At 34.8% G+C, this 19,234-nt stretch overlaps 1 protein-coding gene across 7 annotated transcripts in view; it reads right to left on the reverse strand.

The window, feature by feature from the left end:
• Positions 1 to 19,234, reverse strand: part of LOC106056938 (HEAT repeat-containing protein 5B-like) — a 48,482-nt gene that overhangs the window by 8,424 nt on the left and 20,824 nt on the right. For 6 of the 7 annotated variants that reach the window (XM_056023756.1, XM_013213878.2, XM_056023755.1 and 3 more), the window contains exons 8-30: positions 17,663 to 17,912; positions 17,336 to 17,488; positions 16,894 to 17,144; positions 15,610 to 15,721; positions 15,369 to 15,521; positions 13,410 to 13,509; positions 13,184 to 13,293; positions 12,714 to 12,877; positions 11,434 to 11,466; positions 10,209 to 10,283; positions 7,164 to 7,370; positions 6,837 to 6,905; positions 6,616 to 6,737; positions 6,367 to 6,526; positions 5,675 to 5,864; positions 5,226 to 5,395; positions 4,612 to 4,768; positions 4,350 to 4,508; positions 3,822 to 3,948; positions 3,489 to 3,607; positions 3,076 to 3,179; positions 2,679 to 2,756; positions 2,522 to 2,590 (exon numbers count right to left, since the gene is read on the reverse strand). In XM_056023756.1, the coding sequence (XP_055879731.1) occupies positions 2,522 to 2,590; positions 2,679 to 2,756; positions 3,076 to 3,179; positions 3,489 to 3,607; positions 3,822 to 3,948; positions 4,350 to 4,508; positions 4,612 to 4,768; positions 5,226 to 5,395; positions 5,675 to 5,864; positions 6,367 to 6,526; positions 6,616 to 6,737; positions 6,837 to 6,905; positions 7,164 to 7,370; positions 10,209 to 10,283; positions 11,434 to 11,466; positions 12,714 to 12,877; positions 13,184 to 13,293; positions 13,410 to 13,509; positions 15,369 to 15,521; positions 15,610 to 15,721; positions 16,894 to 17,144; positions 17,336 to 17,488; positions 17,663 to 17,912 (3,132 nt within the window). The remainder of the gene's footprint in view (positions 1 to 2,521; positions 2,591 to 2,678; positions 2,757 to 3,075; positions 3,180 to 3,488; positions 3,608 to 3,821; positions 3,949 to 4,349; positions 4,509 to 4,611; positions 4,769 to 5,225; positions 5,396 to 5,674; positions 5,865 to 6,366; positions 6,527 to 6,615; positions 6,738 to 6,836; positions 6,906 to 7,163; positions 7,371 to 10,208; positions 10,284 to 11,433; positions 11,467 to 12,713; positions 12,878 to 13,183; positions 13,294 to 13,409; positions 13,510 to 15,368; positions 15,522 to 15,609; positions 15,722 to 16,893; positions 17,145 to 17,335; positions 17,489 to 17,662; positions 17,913 to 19,234) is intronic. The other variant, XM_056023757.1, reaches the window with a different exon arrangement.

Below are 19,234 nucleotides of genomic sequence, written 5' to 3' on the forward strand. Positions count from 1 at the left end.
ACATATTGTAACTAGAAATGAATTTAACTGTACATCCAATTTAAATGACATTGGTATAATCCAAAGTACTTGTGTGTAAAAGGATGGCTGCCTGGTCGTGCAGTTTGCGCGCTGGACTGTCGTTCGGATTTATCGACTGTCGAGGGTTCAAACCCTGCCCGCTCCCATCCCCCGTCGTCCTGCTGGAGGTTTGGACTAGGAAGTAAACTATCTTCAACTTTGAAGGAACATCCGAAACATGTAAAACATTTTACAAAACATTTTACAAAACTAATTAAGTATTTTATTTCTTCCATTTTTTTTTAAATAAAAAAATCATCTGTCCAATTATTTAACTTAGCATGAAATTTGACAACTGAGTTAATAATAATAATAATAATAACTTTATTTATAAAGCGCTGTTAACAAACAAAATGTAGGCTCGAGGCGCTGTAATAACATTACAAACACAAACACGACAACACAAATCAAAAACTAATCTAAAAAATTTTTGAACAAGTAGGTCTTAATGTTCTTCTTAAAAGTGGTATAGCATGTTGTCTGTCTGAGATCAATGGGGAGTGAGTTCCAAACCTTTGGTCCGTGCACTGAAAAAGCACGCAGACTAGAGCTTTTGAGGGAGAAACGTGGCACCACTAAAAGCGTTGAGTCCATTGAGCGCAGGGCTCTCTTGGGGACATATGGAGTAATCAGTTCTCTAAGGTACAGGGGGAATCTCATTGTTATATATACACTGATGACAAAGTGTGGCGACCTTTTAATCGATTCTCGCTTTCATGGGAAGCTAATGGAGCATGCCCAAGAGCGTAGTAGCAGAATCTTGTCTTGTTTTTCTAAGTATTATTCGTGCGGCGTTGTTCTGTATAGGTTGCAGTTTGGCTATTTTGTCATCAGGTATACCTGCTAGAACGGCGTTACAGTAGTCAAGGCGGGAGAGTATGAATGCCACAGCTAGCGTTTTTGTTGACTCCGTTGTTAAATATGGTCGAATCTGGCCTAATCTACGCAGCTGCAGATAAAGACCCTTGCAGAGCTGACTTATGTGTGGGTCAAAAGATAGTGTTGAGTCGAAGAAAACTCCAAGATTCCGCACTACATGGACATAAGGAAGCTGGCAGTTCGTAATAAAAAGAGAATCTGTGCTTTCAACTTTCGAGCGTTGTTCCGAGTGCCAATCTTAATTATTTCTGTCTTATCTTCGTTAATCTTGAGCTTATTTTCAACCATCCAATTGCTCACCCTTGCAACAGTACTACTGATTTTCTCTGCCAGATGCGACACCTCTGATGGTACTGAGAAATCGTATAACTGTGAGTCATCGGCAAAGAAATGGTATAGGATGACGGCCGTATGACACCGCTGAGTGGATATGTATACATAGTGAACAGTACTGGGCCTAGAACTGATCCCTGGGGTACTCCTTACTTCAATAGTAAGCTTGTTGAATCAGTTTCCTTAACAACGACACTTTGGGTGCATTCAGTCAGGTAGGATCCAAGCCATATTAGGACGATTCCTGTTAAACCAAAAGTGGCAGAGAACCTGGCCATCATAATTTCGTAGTCTAGCATATCAAAGGCTGCGGACAAGTCCAGCATTGAAAGAATTGAGATGTGGCCTATGTCGGAATTGTGAAGTAAGTCGTTTAGTACTCTGACCACTGCTGTCTCTGTGCTTCGGCACTTCCTATATGCAGATTGAAATTCTTCCAAGAGACAGTACTGTTCAAGATAAGAAAGAATTTGCGCTAACACGATGCGCTCAAGAAGCTTTGACAGGAAGGGAAGATTTGATACTTTTAGACATTCGGGGTCAAGGCTGGATTTTTTTAATAAGGGCCTGACAAGTGCATGCTTATATTGCTGTGGTACAATGCCTGAAGTCAGTGAAGAGTTCACAATGTTAGTAATTGTGGGTACAAGCTCATCTAAACATTCAAGGAGCAAGGAGGTTGGAATGGGATCAAGGTCACATGACTTATTTGGCATCTTTAAAATAGTACTTTTGACATAACCTTCAGATACAAGCTGAAACTTGCAAGAAGGAGAATTTTGAAAGATTGGAGAGTGGTCAAGCTGTGATGAGAGGGATGGCATGTCATTTCTAATCTGCTCAATCTTCCCAATGAAGAATCTATTGAAGGAATCAGGAAGTTCAGATAATGGGATAGATGACGGCAAACGTTCGTTATTTGCTCCCCCTAACATCTCAGCGATGATCCTAAATAGCTCCTTTGAAGAATTAGAAGTTTCGATTTTTTGTCGAATATGACTAGCTTTTGCGTCTCTTATCATACGGTTAACCTTGTTTTTTTCTAGGATATATATTTGTCGATGTATCGTCAGACCTGTCTTTTGGAATGTACGTTCGGCACGTCGCGAATAAGTTTGGCATTCTTTATGTCTTCCGTCATCCAGGGTGCAGAGTTACAAATTAATTAAGCTTACAAAGAAAGGTTCATCATAAAAACTCAAAGACAAAGGACATTAAGACTTAATTGAATTTAAGTGTTATTGCTAACCTCACAAGCTGCAGCTGTGACATCAGAGGGTGTATCAGGTGAGAAAGCAGGTCTCAGGGCAGCACCGACCTTTCACAAATATAATCAGATGCAGTCAATTGATCCATTTAAAGCATTAGGTAATACATAATAAAGTTTTTTAAAGTTTTCCTCTTACCTGTGCCTGATATTGCTCTAAGATAACATGACCAGGAAACTCAGGTTCAGGGACTGATGCAAAACGCATGATGACTTCCTGTAGTAACAAAAATGTTAAAACAGAATCAGGGTCTGTTAAAGATAAATTTTGATATTCACAGTATCCTATTTAGTTTCTTTAATGTATATAGAAGTCCAAACAGAGAAGGCAAGGGTCGCTAATTTGTTTACTATGAGAATAGTACAAAGGAGCAAAATAAGTATAGAGAAAAAAAAATTCACCTTTTGTGTGTGTAAATATTTTTTTTAAGATTAAAAAAGCAAATATATAATAAGAATTAAAACTATGCTGCAAAGTAAAATCCTAATTAAAGACTGTATGATGTACCTGCACAATAAATATGTTCACATCTTACCTCTAAAGCAGCAAGCCCAACCAACCGGAGCTGATTGCTATCTGATGTGGCAGCAATGAAGGACATTCTTATAAGGTCTGTAAGGTGTAGCACTAAGAAATTGTCTGAAAACCAAAACAAGATACAATGTAATAATCTTAAAAATAACTCCACTGTAATAAAATAATACCAAATAGAACTACCTATTTCTTGGCTTTATTCAACAAGATTCATCTCCAAAGTAAAAAAAAATACACACACACATTCCACATTACTTTTTGCTCAAGTACAATTGACACACACTGGACATGACCTTCCAACACGCTGGATGCACACATCAAATAAACAGCTCAATTGCACTACATCCACATTGTGTATTGTGTATCAAGTAATACAATTAAAAATGAAAAAAAAAACAAACAAAAAACACTGACTCTTTCCTGTCTTCTCCTTGAGTTCTTTAGCAAGCTGTAGATCAAACTGGCCTTCACCACCTTCGCATGATGAGATTATTTTCATCAAACATTCAACAGCAAACACTCTTGTAGGCCACCTGTGTGAAACACAATTTACTTCAGTCTAAGAGAAAGTTAACCAAATTTACATTTGTATGACAAACACATTAATAATACAGCTTCTAAAAATCAATAATTAAGACATTTTAGACTATCAGAAAAAATAACTAATATGAACTATTAAAAAACTAAGGAGAGGAAAGCTTCAAACTAAGTTGATAGAGTGATTGAGCTCATAATAAAATTGTTTACCTTGGCGCCACAGATGGATGTGTAACATCAGGATCAGCAGCCTTGAATGTCACACCAATATCATCTCCCTCTTCCTCATCATCATTATCCCCCAAGTCTTCTATTTCACTTTCAGTATTGGCTGCATCTAAATAGTGAATCAAAAACAAATATTATCTTATAAGTCAATTATTGTAGATGTGATTGGAATATTTTTACATTAATTATCTAAGTAATTTGGTTAGGTTATACATTTTGTGAAATGCATATGCTTATATACATTTTTTTATGTAATACTGTTTAAACCTGTGACATGATTTTTAAATTTATTTATTATTTACATATACAAGAAAAGCATCTTGAAATATTTATATTATGATTAAAAACAACTGTCACCAGAACTAACATAAATTCCCTAGCATTGTAAACAATGTTAAGTTAATTAGATCATAATACATGCTCGTGTAATTAATTATCTTACAATGACAGAACAGTACTGAAATGTATAATGTTTATAAAAACTCATCTAAAAAAATTGAAAATTCTTACCAGATGAGGCAGACAATACATCTTTTAGTAAAGCCAGCCATCTTGCCAGATTAGCAATAGCTAAAGACTGAAGCAGTGAGTCTATTGTGTCCCTTAAATCTGACAAGAGTTGTGTGTCTGTTTCTGTGTCTAGCATACCAAACAAAACACCTTCTAGACCTATAAAGAAATTAGAGTTTTTTTTTCATAAGCTTAATTAATTACATATCACTCATATATCACTTTAATATTCACTAATGATGTGGTAAAACTAGAGTCATACCAGTTTCAGCAATATTGGAACTGTTTTTAGCATCTTTCTCGGATCCCACAAAAGACAAAGCTAAAGAACTAACATCACAAGCTTCCCTATTAGCCAACTGACGTAAGCAGGACACTGCTGCCCTTCGCAGCAAGAGATGAGAGCTAGATAAATTTTCCTGCAGCAACAAAGAAATACATGTTGAGTGCTTTCCATTTTAAAATATGGGTAGTAAAAATGATAACATGAGATAAAAGATGTAAAAACTTTACAATATGATGAACATGCTAAAACTTTTTAAAAGTTTAATTTGCAATAGAAAAATTAAGAGGATTATTTTAAAAAGAGACAATTAACAGACAGCATTTGGGTCTTTATAACATTAATAACTAATTATAACATTAAGTTGGTACACCTCTTAAGTTAAGTTGACTTGGTCAGCTAGTCCAACTTACACAAAGATGGGGTACTAGACTACTTAAGTTCAGGTGACTTGGTCAGCTAGTTCAACTTACACAAAGATGGGGTACAAGACTACTTAAGTTCAGGTGCCTTGGTCAGCTAGTTCAACTTACACAAAGATGGGGTACAAGACTACTTAAGTTCAGGTGACTTGGTCAGCTAGTTCAACTTACACAAAGATGGGGTACAAGACTACTTAAGTTCAGGTGCCTTGGTGCAAACATGTGAAGTTGCTGAAGACAAGCTATGGCCTCAGCTTGTACAAGTGAGTCAGGGTGTGCTTGCATCACTGCACAACAAACCTGGCAGTAGAGTCGAGCTGTGCCAATAGCACTAGAATTTCCTAGAAAAATACAATCAAATAAATTGATGAAAAGAAAAGAAAGAAAAGCAACTGTATTTTTCTACGCTAAGTCTCTTTGTTTAGAATAAACAATCCTCAGTATGCACAGCTATAATGACAAATACAGTTAGAAAAATTCTGTGTAGCTGAGCTTCTAGTGGTAAATCAGGGCTAAAAAAGTTCTTTCAAAAACCAGATCTTAGTTACAAGCAAGATTTATTTAACAAGATTAAAAGTAATTTAATATATACTGCTAAACCCGGTATGTGTTTGTGGTACCTGACAGTTCTGGTCCTATAGATGTAATGAGAGCAGACAAACATTTCCCAAGACACTGGTGAACATCAATGATAGCTGGTGGTACAGACAGCAGAAGCTGTAGAACTAGAGACAGTGTTGGCTCAACATAACTCCTGTACATAGGACCACCAGAGTCAGCTATCAGTGCCAAAGCATGGAGAGCCCACACCTGGTAAAAGTAGAAATAAATCAGGTTTGTCAAATAAAAAAACTTTCAGGACCCATTTTTTAAATAATGTTTATACTACTGCTGTTTGAATAAAAGTGATTATAGTTCACTCAGATAACAATGGAACAAAGAAAGGATGTTCACGAGAGAATACCAACCCAAGTCAAGAAAAAAATTAACTTTGATGAAAGTACATACACCAAATGTCAGGCTATTCTTGAGAGAGAGTGCTTACAATCATGCCTGTCGTAGTACATATATAGATTTTTCAACTAAAATCGTGCTAATTTTCAGAATTAAGATCAAATGTAAACAACACAGCTTTATTAGCATTTTTATGAGAGGATTTCTTGACAAAAAAACAACAACAAAACATTGAGAGTTTTTACAATTGTTAAACATAAAGGATTATATATGACAGCCAAAAAAATAATTAAAATGAAACATGAAAATTAATATTTATTACAACTAACAATATTTCATGAGAAGTATTTTAACTCACTTGTACAACAGGAGAATTGAAATCTTGTGCTAAAGCCAACAATATGCTGACAGAAGTATTTAAATGCTGATTAGAACCCATACCACCCACATATCTGTGAAGACATCCAAGAGCTAAAGAATGTCCAGTTCTACTGACCACATCACGTGCAGATTTCAACCTGCAAGACAATCATTGCAATTTAAAAATTAAGATTTAAAACAGTTATTGAATGTTTTAAAAAATTACAAAGGAAAAAAAAAGATTTACTTGTCAAAGCTGTGTTGAGCCATCTCTGCAATAAACTTGGTGTCCCCTACTACCTGAGCCATACGACCCAGGGCCTCCCCAGCTGCACACCTTAGTATAGGATTACTGCTGCTCATGGCATCCTATAGGATCAAGATTTCTATTAATGTATGTCCTGGAACAAGAATCTATGACTTTGTAAATAAGGACTAAAATATTTGAGCTTGGAAAAATTATATTACCATTATTAAAGAAAACGCAGCTTTCTTCACATCATCCGGACCCAAGCTAGCTTTTAATTCTGCCAAACTCTGATAACAGAAACAAACCAAAAATTAGATTAATTGTAATTTTTTTACAAAGTAAACTTGAAGCTAAAATTATTAAGACATTTAAAATATTTAGCATGACTTTTTTACAATCTTTTGTAAGTGTTCAATTCATTACTTAAAAATGGTATTATGTTAGAATTTGTTATTTCTTTGGAAATATGTTACAACATAACAAGAAAAATAAATATGAGCTATTACATAGTAAAATTTTTAAAAAATCTCAGGAAGATTTATTACTTTAAGTGCACACAGGACTGCAGTAAAAACATTCATTTGTACAGCTTGCTGGCGGGGGCCTTTAGCTTGACGTATGCACTCATTGAAGTGCTGCAGCATTTGGTAGCGATGTTTGTGAGCCACATGTGGGAAGATGACTCCATACAGTTTGACAGAGCTGTCTATAACAGTGACCCCTAATGGCAGAGGTCCTGGGACAGGTTCATTCTGAAATAAGTAATTTATAATGATACATCATTTTCTTATATTTTTTTAAGAATAAACTAAATAGCACCCTTAGGTGTGTAAGCATACGATTGTAAATGTATGAAAAAATGTGTACAAAATAATGAAAATTAAAAAAGCAAATTCATCCTTTTTTTAAGCAACAACCAAATAAACCATAACACTTTATTTTTTGTGCTTATTTCAAAATTTAATAGCTAAATTCTAGTGTTTAATCATGAAAATTTTTTTTTTTCAAAAACCCTGAATAGTACTTCATGTAAACGTGATTGTAGATACTTGATTAAAAACTATTGCATGCAGGTGTATTTTTTAAGGCTTAGATCTGATCTACATCAAGAAATGAGGGACAGAAGAATTGTCAGAAACTGTATGCAGGGGCAAATATATACATACATGTAAGACTTATACTAGTATTACCTAAATCTGTAAAATGACTATTATTTCTTAAATTGCAAATAAAGTAAAGAAAATGTATACAAGATTTGACGATTGAGTACCATATATATTAGGCAGGAGGGTCTCATTAGCCTTGGCTGGCTACTCACCTAGGAGAAGTAAATGAATTTTAACCTTTGCTGTCTAGCTATATCCGAAAATGGAGAAAAGGCTTTGGAAGTCAACCCTGAGGAAGAGCAGAGCCTGCAACGCAGCTGGTCCCAAACTATAATATTGGCACTTTCCATTCCTTTGGACACATCAGCTGCGTGCAGAGAGGGAAACTACTGAGTGGGCAACATCGTTCCAACCTTAGCTAATGCCCAGCGTTCATCTCATTTCTATGAGGTGATCTTAGTCTCTTTGCAACTGAAGGAGGACATATATATATAAAAATATATAACTTATCTTATCTTATATAATACAGACGTTACTTCAAAAAAAGAAGATGATTACGTCCTACGCGTCATGCATTTAGTCATGCATATTAACCAATGACTTAAATTCTGCAAAGTCACTGGTTTTCCTGGCTAGCTCAGGCAACCCATTCCATGCTCTAATAGCACTAGGGAAGAAGGAGTATTTGTACAAATTTGTCCTAGCATATGGGACGAGGAATGTGCCTTTATCTTTGTGTCTTTCAGAGTATTTTATTAAATTTTGTTTTTGTATTTGAAGATTATGGTTCAGTGTTTTATGTATTATTGCTACTTTACTTTTGAGCCTTCTGTCTTGAAGGCTTTCTAAATTTAGTGATTTTACTAAAGGTGTTACTCTGGTTAAGTGTGAATATTCGTTTGTTATGAATCTCACTGCTCTATTTTGTGTCTGTTCCAGTTTCTTAATGTTTTCTTGAGTAACCAAGGTTAAATAACATTTTAGTTTTATGTTCTTATTTGATTTATAGAAATTTCTTTTAATAAATCCTAATGCTTTGTTTGATTTTTTTGTAGTTTCATCAATATGTGGATTCCATGACAGTTTTTCATTTATTATAACACCTAGGTATTTTGCGTTTTTAGTCTGTGTTACTGGTTTGCCATGAATAAGATAAGTGGAATTAATTTGTTTTAGTTTTTTTGTTACTCTTAACAACTGACATTTTTCTGGGTGGAAAGACATGCTCCAATTTGATTCCCATTTCTGTAATTCATCTAATTCTCTTTGTAAAATATCTGTGTCTTGTGTTGTTTTTATTGTTCTATATATTATGCAATCGTCTGCAAATAATCTGACTTTTGTTCCTGAAGTAATGCAGTTTGGTAAATCATTTATGTAAATTAAAAATAGTAGTGGGCCCAAGACTGTTCCTTGAGGTACACCTGAGTTTACTGTTATCGGTTTTGATTTAGAGCCATTTATTATTACAGTTTGTTCTCTCCCTATCAGAAAGTCTTTAATCCACTGATGCAGTGGACCATTAATGCCGAAATATTTTAATTTTTTAAGCAAACTATGGTGGTGAACTTTGTCAAAAGCCTTAGGAAAATCTAGTAAGATAGCATCTATTTGTTCACTATTATCTAAACCTTTTGAAAAATCATCAATTAGTCCTATTAGTTGTGTTTCACATGATCTATATTTCCTAAAGCCATGTTGGTATGGTGTGAGGACATTATGTTTGTCTAAGTGGTTTATGATGTTGCTACATATTATGTGTTCTAGGATTTTACATGTGATGCTGGAAGTGATACTGGTCTGTAGTTTCCTGGGTCAGATTTTTCTCCTTTTTTAAATAGGGGGGTGACATTAGCTTCTTTCCAGTCCTTTGGTACTCTGCCCTGGTTAAGTGAAGCCTGAAAGAGTATTTTGAACACTGGGGCTAGCTCATTACTTAGTTCTTTGAGTAATCTAGCTGGAATACCATCAGGTCCAGAAGCTTTATTTGGTTTGGTGTTGGCTAATAGTTTTTGAATTCCATTTTCTTGTACTACTATATCTTCTATGTTGTCTACTTGGTTCAAATTCAGTAATATGTCTTTGTCTCCTGGGGCTGAGAATGCTGATGCAAAGTATTTGTTTAGAATGTTTGCTTTAGTTTCATTATCATTATGTATTATGTTATGTTCATCTTTTAATGGCGCTACGCCTGTTGTTTCCATTTTCTTAGACTTAATGTATGACCATAGGTTTTTGTTGTTATCTTTAGATATTACATTGTTTATATATTCACTCTGCAGCTGTCTGCTTACTTTTTGGGTTAAGTGTTTAATTTTTATATACTTTTTGTAAACTCTTTCTGCATTAGTTTCTTTAAATTTTCTATATAGGTTTTCCTTCTGTTTACAAAGCTTCTTTAGTCTATTATTAAACCAGCATTTATTTATTTTGTTTGATGTATATTTAGTTGGTATATGATTTTCTATAATGCTTTTAACTTACTGGTGGACATCTGATATATAAGGATTGACTATCATGTTCCAGAGTTCCAGAGCCTGATGCACTGTTGGGTTGTAGCTATTAGACGAGAAGAAAAAGTTGAAATGATAAAAATCTTTTTTCTTTAGAATATCTACGGCACAGAGTAATACTTATAACCAATAAAGTAACTAGAAAACACTATCTTTTGAAAATTATTTTTAAAAAAATTTAATTGTCAATTTTTAACACACAAGGAAAAAAAAAAATAGATAACATTTACAAGCAATGCATTCACAACAGCCACATTGAAATCCAGAACCAGTTGCTAGTCTCATTTCCATGTCTATCTTTATTTTACATATTAAAGCCAAATGAAAAACATTGAAATAAATATTTGGTTAAAATAACTGTGAACATAATGAATTGAATTAGCTAAGCACTAATGCAGCATAGAAACTGATCAAATGTACACTGTTAAGCAACCTCTCAAGGCATGTATTCACAAAATTAACTTTAGTATTTTTAAAATATTTTTTGCATTGGTCTAATCAAATGCTTGAAATATTTTAGTTTATTAGCTGCTGATTTACCAAAAATGTGTATAAACCCTTCCTTTTCTTTTCCCATAATCATAACTTTACTTTCAAAACTAAAATAATATGAGTACGTTCTCTTAACATGGTTTTGCTGCTTTTAAATGATTTTAAAAAAATGATATAGAATTCTTTTAAATCTGAATACATTTTTTGTTATTTTTTAGATATTTTTAGTAATGAACATTCAAATTCAAAGCTGGAAGAAAAACATGCACACTGTTGCAGACATAAACAGGAGATGCTAACAGTCAAAATAAGCTGAGATATTGATACAATTTTACAAATCTGTTATCTCATTTCTCCTCCCAACTTCTATTTTTTCTACTTAAAAAAAATAGTTAAAAAAAAAAAAAAAAAAAAAAAAAAAAAAAAAACTTTCACCAGTAGACTCATCATTTTGTACAGGTTACAAGATACAAACAACAACAACAAATAATAAACACATCATTTCTTAGTGTTGACACTGAAAAGTTAAAGAATTAGTTAGAAAAGTTGGGCTCAAATTGGCGGTGAGTTCAAACACTGTAAGGTGGCCACAATTTGGAGGGAGGAGAGGTAGCGAAATCATCATGAGGGACATGTGCATGAGAGGCAGGTTCATACTGATGCTGTAAGGTTTGCAGGCAATGTATTAAGTTAGTTGTACTTACAATGTCCTTATCCACCTTACGATTGGGCTCCATCTAAAATATGTTGGTACACAAGAATAGAGCATCTTGTCATTTGTTGGGGTGTACAGTTAAATGATCAAAACAAACAAACAAAACATTAGACAAGTTTTGTTTTTTTCTTTTTGTAAGACATACAGGTATATTTTTCTTTTGTTACATTTGTTTCCATGGAAATGAGACAATGCCAAAGAAAAACTTGTTAAATATTAGTTAAAATGAAGGATTTATAAAACTTGTGTGCAAGAGTTCACTGATTTAAACAAAATATTATGTATTTCATTCAGCACAATGCCAACCAGCAAAGTTGACATGCATCATTTCTGTTTGATCAGGATGTACATATAGATTTAAAAACATATTCCACAGCCATATTATTGTTTTCTTTTCTATTTTTTTTTCCATCCCCATGATTTTAATTTGACTCTGCTCCATAAAAACTTGTAAAAAAAAGTAAAAAAAAAAATTTTTAATTAATACTAAATAATGTATTTTTTTTAAAAACATAATTTAAAATTGACAGACACAATTCTTCTTCTTCATCGTTCTCATTGTTATGTTGGAGTGTTCATATGACTAGACCAATACATGAGATGAACTGCGCAGTGGTTTCCAAATCAGGGAGCTCTCCATATAGTTTTCTTTCTATTGGGGTGATTTGGGGCCAATGTCTTATACGGGCCTCTTGGTAGAGAGAGCAGTTTTGGAGGATGTGGTCGGCATTTTCTGGTGATACTCCACATGGGCAGATTTCACTGGTTCCAATTTTGAGCTTCCGGAACATGTGTTGTCGCATTCTGTTGTGTCCGGTCCTGAGTCGAAAGATTAGACGTTGGTCTTGTCGGGATAGCTTATAGTAAGCATCATCTTTCTTGTGATTTGGATGGGAGCTCGTCCATTTCTCATTTATTTTTTCTACAATTAATTTCTTCATTTCTTCTGGATAGAGTGCAGAGTTTACTTGTGAGTTTGTTCTCCCACTCTTGGCGAGTGTGTCAGCCTTCTCATTTCCTGCTAGTTGTATGTGAGCTGGTATCCATTGAATAACAGACACAATGAAACAAATATTTAAGTCTTCAAAAACAATAAGCATATAAACTACACAATGGACTCAGGCTGCTGTTTGACTGACAGCAAAGAAACTATACAACTTGCTCAACAATATTATACAAACTTGGACTTTCACAATGACATATGACATTGCATGCCCTATAATAAAGTGTTGAACAAGAAAGATGTGTCTGAAACTAATATTTCTATACCTGATCTTCAATAGCTTTGTGGTCTGTTTCCTGCAACCAAGAGCCCAAAATGACATTGTCATCGGCATGACACATAAACCTCAGCTGTGATGTTGTGGTGTTGGATGGGTTATCAGTAAGGGTGAATTCCGCTACCAGCTCACGAAGAAGATTAGGATACAAACCTATGGATAGTTTTGATTTAAAAAAAAAAAGGAGAGATTTGTATTTACAATAATATGCTTAAGCTAAGTAAAAGGAAATTTTGTTTTTTCCACTTGAACTAATTATTGAGAAAACAATTTAAGAAGATTCTTTAATAGAATGCCTTAACTTTCTGCTATCTTAAAGTTTCAATACTTAAATGTCATCAGTGGTTTTAACTATAAATGTTTACAATTGAAATTGAAACAAATTGTTTAATTTCACACTGTTGCATTATTGAAGTAAAGTACTAAAAATTGTATAGCATCTTAATCAGAAAAACCTACCATCAAAGGACTCTGGAGGTAAAAGTGATAGGACATCATAAAGGCGCAATCTTATTGTAGCAGCACTGGCTTTGAGCTGGGTCCCATACATTTTTATGACTGATGCCAGCCTGGAATAAAAGATTGATAGCATATAAATCTTAAAAGAGTTTAGTGAACAGTACAGAGCTCAAAATGATTAAATGAAAGAGATAAGAGGACAGCTGGTTTCTTCTATGTGACTTACTGTGACATCATTACTAGAGCACATTCAAGTGGTGCCAGCATTCTGCGTATCACATCTTCTGTTACCAGGTCTCGACAGTTTAATAAGAAACTGTACATAGCTGGAAAATATATATATATATAAATAAATAAAAGATAAATTTGTTTCATTTATTCCTTAAACCAGCGGTGGGCAAATTACGGCCCGCGGGCCACATGCGGCCCGCTGTAGTGTTTTATGCGGCCCGCGAATACCTACAGAAATCATGTGTACCCACAGTATATACATATAAAAATGCTAATCTATTAAAAATAATTCTAAATTTCCCTACAAATTATCGAAACTCTCTCATTATATAAAGTCAAAGACACAATCTCAAACCAGTATTTCTTCAATGCTTTGAAGAACTGTGTTGAGTGTTGGGTATGATTGGAACAAGATGGCAAGTGTAACAACTGATGGAGCTCGATCTTTGACTGAGAAAAACTTTTTTTTAAAAGAATATCCCAACCATAAACTCTAAACAGAAAAGTTTGCACAAAGCTGCCTGAATTCTCATCATATTATGCCAAAGAAAAAACGTTAATAACAACATCAGACTTACGGTCATAACCACAGGCAGTATAGAAAAGTACTTGTAGATATATAAACTAAATATTCCGATGCATCCGCTGGCTTAGCATGGGCAAGGTAATGAGAAGAATATAAATTCTCAAAGAAGAAATGTCCATATTCTTAGAAGGATATTGACTGTGACTTTGAAACTAATATTTCTAATGAAGAGTGGAAGACATTTTATGTTTTTCATGGTAGTTATTGCAATGGGCTGCTTGCTTATGTAATGCATGTTAAAAAAAGGCTTTCCAATTTCTCCAGGCCAGCAGGGGAAAATAGGTTTTGTCATTTTCCTTTGTTGAAAGGTGAAAATATTTCTAGTGAAATGGTAAATATTACCAGACTTATTTGGATTCCTTAATTATGAAATTTATGAAGGCAAATTTTAAGACGTCAAGAACCAGTTTTCAATACCATCAGCTCACCATTTAGTGCAGAAGCTGATTCAGCTCCAGAGAACATAACGCCATGCAAATTATAACCTGTAAGAGAAGTTCAAGTCAGTACTTCCACGGTAGCTTAATGGGTGCCAGAAGCTGTATTTCCACACTTTAAAAAAACTTTGCAGCTAAGTTTTAACATTATTTTGGTACACATACATATGTGAACAAGTATTTTTCTTGTGGAAAATAAACAAGTGTAATCACAGGTCGATGGTGAATGACTATAATTTGACAGCAGTCACAAGTATAACAACTAGAAAGCTAGTTCCACAATTCAGGAACATTACGCACGAGTGTAAATAGTTAAATTCCTCACATTAAGTACAACTGTACATTTGTGGTGAAATGTAATATGAAAAGACAATAGCAAATTAAAAAAAAAATTGTTAAATTGGTTTCAGAAATTGTTAACTCTAGTAATTCCTCAATTTGGAATGTGGAAAAAAAAGGAAAAGTGAATGTATAATACAGTATAAATATTAATTAAAAGACATTATGCAGTTAACTAGCATATTTTTCTAAGTTGTAAGTAAACACACACACACACACATATATATATAAATACATATATGCGGCCCCCCATTCCCAAAATTTTGTTAATGCGGCCCTCGATACAAAAAGGTTGCCCACCCCTTCATTAAACCATGGAAATATTGTTTTTATCTGAATGGTGCTACTTAACTGTTGCAATGATGGTAAAGCATTGGTAAAATCAATTAAATTTATATAAAACTTACAAAATAACATAACTTAAAAATGTAATAATTTTATACAATAAATCAAAAGTAGACAAGACTTCTTAAGAATTGTAAGATTGTTATGTTTAAATATTTTAAATTTGAGTATTCTAACATTATAATAATTTACCTATCTACATCACCATTCATCACCTAAACAGTAAAAGGTTAGTGATAATGCCTACCTCCTAGTGCCCCAGCTCTACCTTCTAAAGTCACCTGCCAGGTAAAAGCTTCACCTCTGACTTTCTCAGACTCAAGTTCCTTGACTGACCTAGGAAATGCATTTCTCCAAAGTAACAACATGCGGGGTAGGTGGTTCTTAATAACAGAAGGACCTGCAATGGAGAAGATATATTGATAAAATATTTAGACACAACATGATATCCAACTAGTACAAAAAAAAAACACCATTAAATATCCTACCTAGTGTCATTAAAGCTCCAAGCAACAACCAGCCAGACTGTGTTCTTTGCAATGAAAGCCTACTGTTCTGAGAAGCTGTTCTAAGTAATTCTTCAGCTATACTAAATATTTGCTGTGGGAAAGGGAGAAATGTGATAGAAAAAAGAAAAAAAAATTAAATTAGCTCGACTGAAACTAAAACTTTGATACTTCTTCTTCTTCTTCTAGCCAGCTTTTTGCTGCTGAGCTGTGAGCTCTTTTGCAGACTCTGCCAAGGAAAAATAGTGTGCTGTTCTCTTCAGCTGTTCAGCACTATCATACAGGATGTTGGTTATGTTCGGCTGAAATGGTAGTAGGGTCTGCCTAAGGTGGATTAGGAAGGGGCATTCAAAGAGGATGTGGTTTACAGCTTCATAAGGGTGGGCGCAGTTCCTACAAAGGGGTAGGTGTATGGGATTTATTTTGTTAAGATGATAATTTAACAGAGGTGAGTGTCCTGTTCTTAGTTGGTTAATACTGTCCAGTTTGTTAGGCATGGTCATTTCTTTGTACATGGCTATGCCTATGCTTCCTGATGCCCTTTGTGATTGTTGACTAACATTGATCTTAGGGTGAGGTAGTTAACAGGTATATCTGGTTGTTCCATAGATGATCCTGCCTTTGATAACTAAAGGAATTTTTAGAATTGATTTTTCATATTATAGATGAAAGTTTTTTTTTAACTAGTTAATTCCTGTTGTACTATACTACTACCATATTTTCATGCACATATACCTCGTATATGTGTATACCCAGCACAAATAACAAAATAAGCAAAAAGAAAATTGTACCCTTATATACCCTGCATGTGCAAAGCATGACTTGCAGTAAACTACCTGTGCATAAAGTACTATCATCAGTACTATTTGTTCTCTTAAGGTTTATAATGAGAGGTTCATAAAGCTTTGCAATCTACATTTCACAACCACACAGCAAATTATAAGAGGTATAAAGATCCACCAGTATGTCCATAGTTTCATTATGCCATGTTTATGAGTAATAGTAATTTTGTATACCCTGCACAGCTGCCATTTGTTAGTAAAAACGTGTATAACTCATGGGTTATATGCGCGAAAATATGACAGTCATGTGACACAAACTTAGAACTAAATAAAAGAAAAAAATGTAATGACACCAATAAATAAAGATTATAATAATGTTATAAAACATTCTAAGAACGCCGTAACAGACTTATAGAAATAGGGATTGTTAAAAGGTAAGCTGAAGGATAATGGTAGAACTGAGAACCATGATTCCATTGATTACCTTTCCTTTAGAATGTGGAATCCCTAATGGACACTGGTAAACACCACCAAGAAGAGCAGCTAATGCGCTGCTGTAGCCTACAACAGCTTCAGGTGAGGAGCGCAGCTTGTCCATCCTGTCCACACAGCCATCCAGTAAGGGAGTGAGATGTGAGGGCAGTGCAACAGCTATGCTGGCCAGGCACCAAGAGGCAGATAGCCTGGCAGCATGGGAGGGGTGAATCAGTACAGAGATAACCGGCTCAATGATGCCTGGACAAAAAGAATTAAACAAGATACTGAAAACATTTTCAATTTTATAAGTTTCCAAACAAGAACATTATAATAAAGTGGTATATATAAATAATGCTTCAAATTAAATAAGTTTAGTGTAGCCCTGCTTTATTAAGATAAAAGATAATACTTGCATAGGCATTGATAGTGTTAAGTGAATTAAAATTCACCTGTGGCAGGTTCTGAGACCAAAGGACTAGCAGATGTACCAAGTCTAAGCACCAGACAGCCCAGTTCATGAAGAGCACACACCAATACATGCTGGCTGCTATTTAGCTCTGCTCCTTGGTTTTTAGCATCTGTTGCATCAGCACTGGCTTCACCTAAGTGGTAAGTAAGGTAGAGTACCCCTTTCAGTCCTTGCGACTTTTAAAAAAATGATATTTAAAACATAATAGAAGATTTAAAAAGAAATATTTTTTTTCTTCAATGTTTGTTTTGCCAAAAGTAAAAGCTTATTTATTAGTATGTTACAAATGTTTCTTTGAAGTACTTACCAACAGAATTCATCTGCTTGATAATGATCTGGCAAATTTCTTTAGCAGCAGCAATCTGAGCTTTTTCTCCTAGCATACCACCTATGACTGACCTCATGATAAACTGGACACACTTGCGTGCATACACTGCATCCACATGGGAAGGTGTGGCTTTAGGATTTGCTACCAGATCTAGGACATGAGTCAGAAATATTGAGATGTTCCTCTCTAGCCAAAGACCTCCCATACATCGAATAAACTCCACATAAGCCTGGAAGAAACAAAATGTTAATAATATAATTAGTAAGAATAAAATTATAGGAAAATAAAACAGGAGAAGAGAAATAGTTCTGTAACATACAGTTGTTGTTTTTAAAGTTCCCCTTTCTGACCTTGAGATCTGTGACAAGTCAAAAGCTTGCTGTCAGAGTCACTCAAATTTATCACAGCATTAATTATTATTTATCCTTATTTATTTATTTTATTTTAAATATTTCCCCGTCCTATCCCCATTTTATTCACCCGCCCCCACCTTTTCCTCGTCTCACTAGACTGAGTCCACCACCTTGGCGGCTTTTCACTTGTCTTCCCTTGACCGGGGTAAAGATAAACACAGTCTCTTTGATCTTACCGGCCGGATGTCTGACGGGCGCAGTTGACACCACCTTGGGTGGAATGCAAGTCACCCTTTCCCCCCCCCCCTTCTCCCACGTCTCTCTTTGATCTAGGAGATCACTCTGACCAACACGCCTATTGACCTTTCCAAGGTGCGACTCTTGTCGGACTTTACCCACGTGTAAGATAATTCTTAGCCTAGGACATTTCCTGTTTCCGCCCACATTTTCCAGGCCTATATATAAGGTAGACTAAATCAAGCCAGACTCTCTCATTTCTCATTCTATCTAAGCAGTCGAGTCTGGACTATATCATTTATTCTCACTCCTAGAGGAATAACTGGTGGTAAGCTGAACTTAATCACAAGTTTCATCTTAATTACTTTGTGTATATTTCGCACTGGATACTGTCATGTGTATTTTATTATTTCATTTATATTTAATTAGTGCATTGTGTATTTCTTACTGTTGTAAGTAGAAAACATAAACATGGCATATGTATTTATTTATGTATTGCATTAATCTATCAATGCCACGTTGCTCAATTGATCGTTGATGCAACCATGTATATATTTGTACATCTAATTTTATTTCCTTTATCTCGGCTGACCGCCTTGATAATTTTACTAGCGCACTAACACTGCGCTTAGAGAAGATATATGAATATCTCCCCTGTAATCATTCTACTTTGGAGAGAGTTGCGCCTCTTGAACGGACGCTCTCTCCATTGTTCTCGGCCGACGGTCGTATGTAAACAAACCGTCATGGTCGCTGACCACCGCCCCCCCCCCTTTTCTCTTTCCACTTGTGTTGTTTATTTGAGATTATTATTTCCCCTTTTATGTACATTTTTATATCGCTACTATCAGTCATCTATTTTCCAAATCCCATTTGTCATCATCCCCATTGTGCTCTAAAGCAATTTTACCAATGTGACGAATGCACCTCAGTCGAGGGCATCGATAAGATGCATGAGAGA

Source organism: Biomphalaria glabrata, chromosome 3, assembly GCF_947242115.1.
Source record: "Biomphalaria glabrata chromosome 3, xgBioGlab47.1, whole genome shotgun sequence".
Lineage (NCBI taxonomy): Eukaryota > Metazoa > Mollusca > Gastropoda > Planorbidae > Biomphalaria > Biomphalaria glabrata.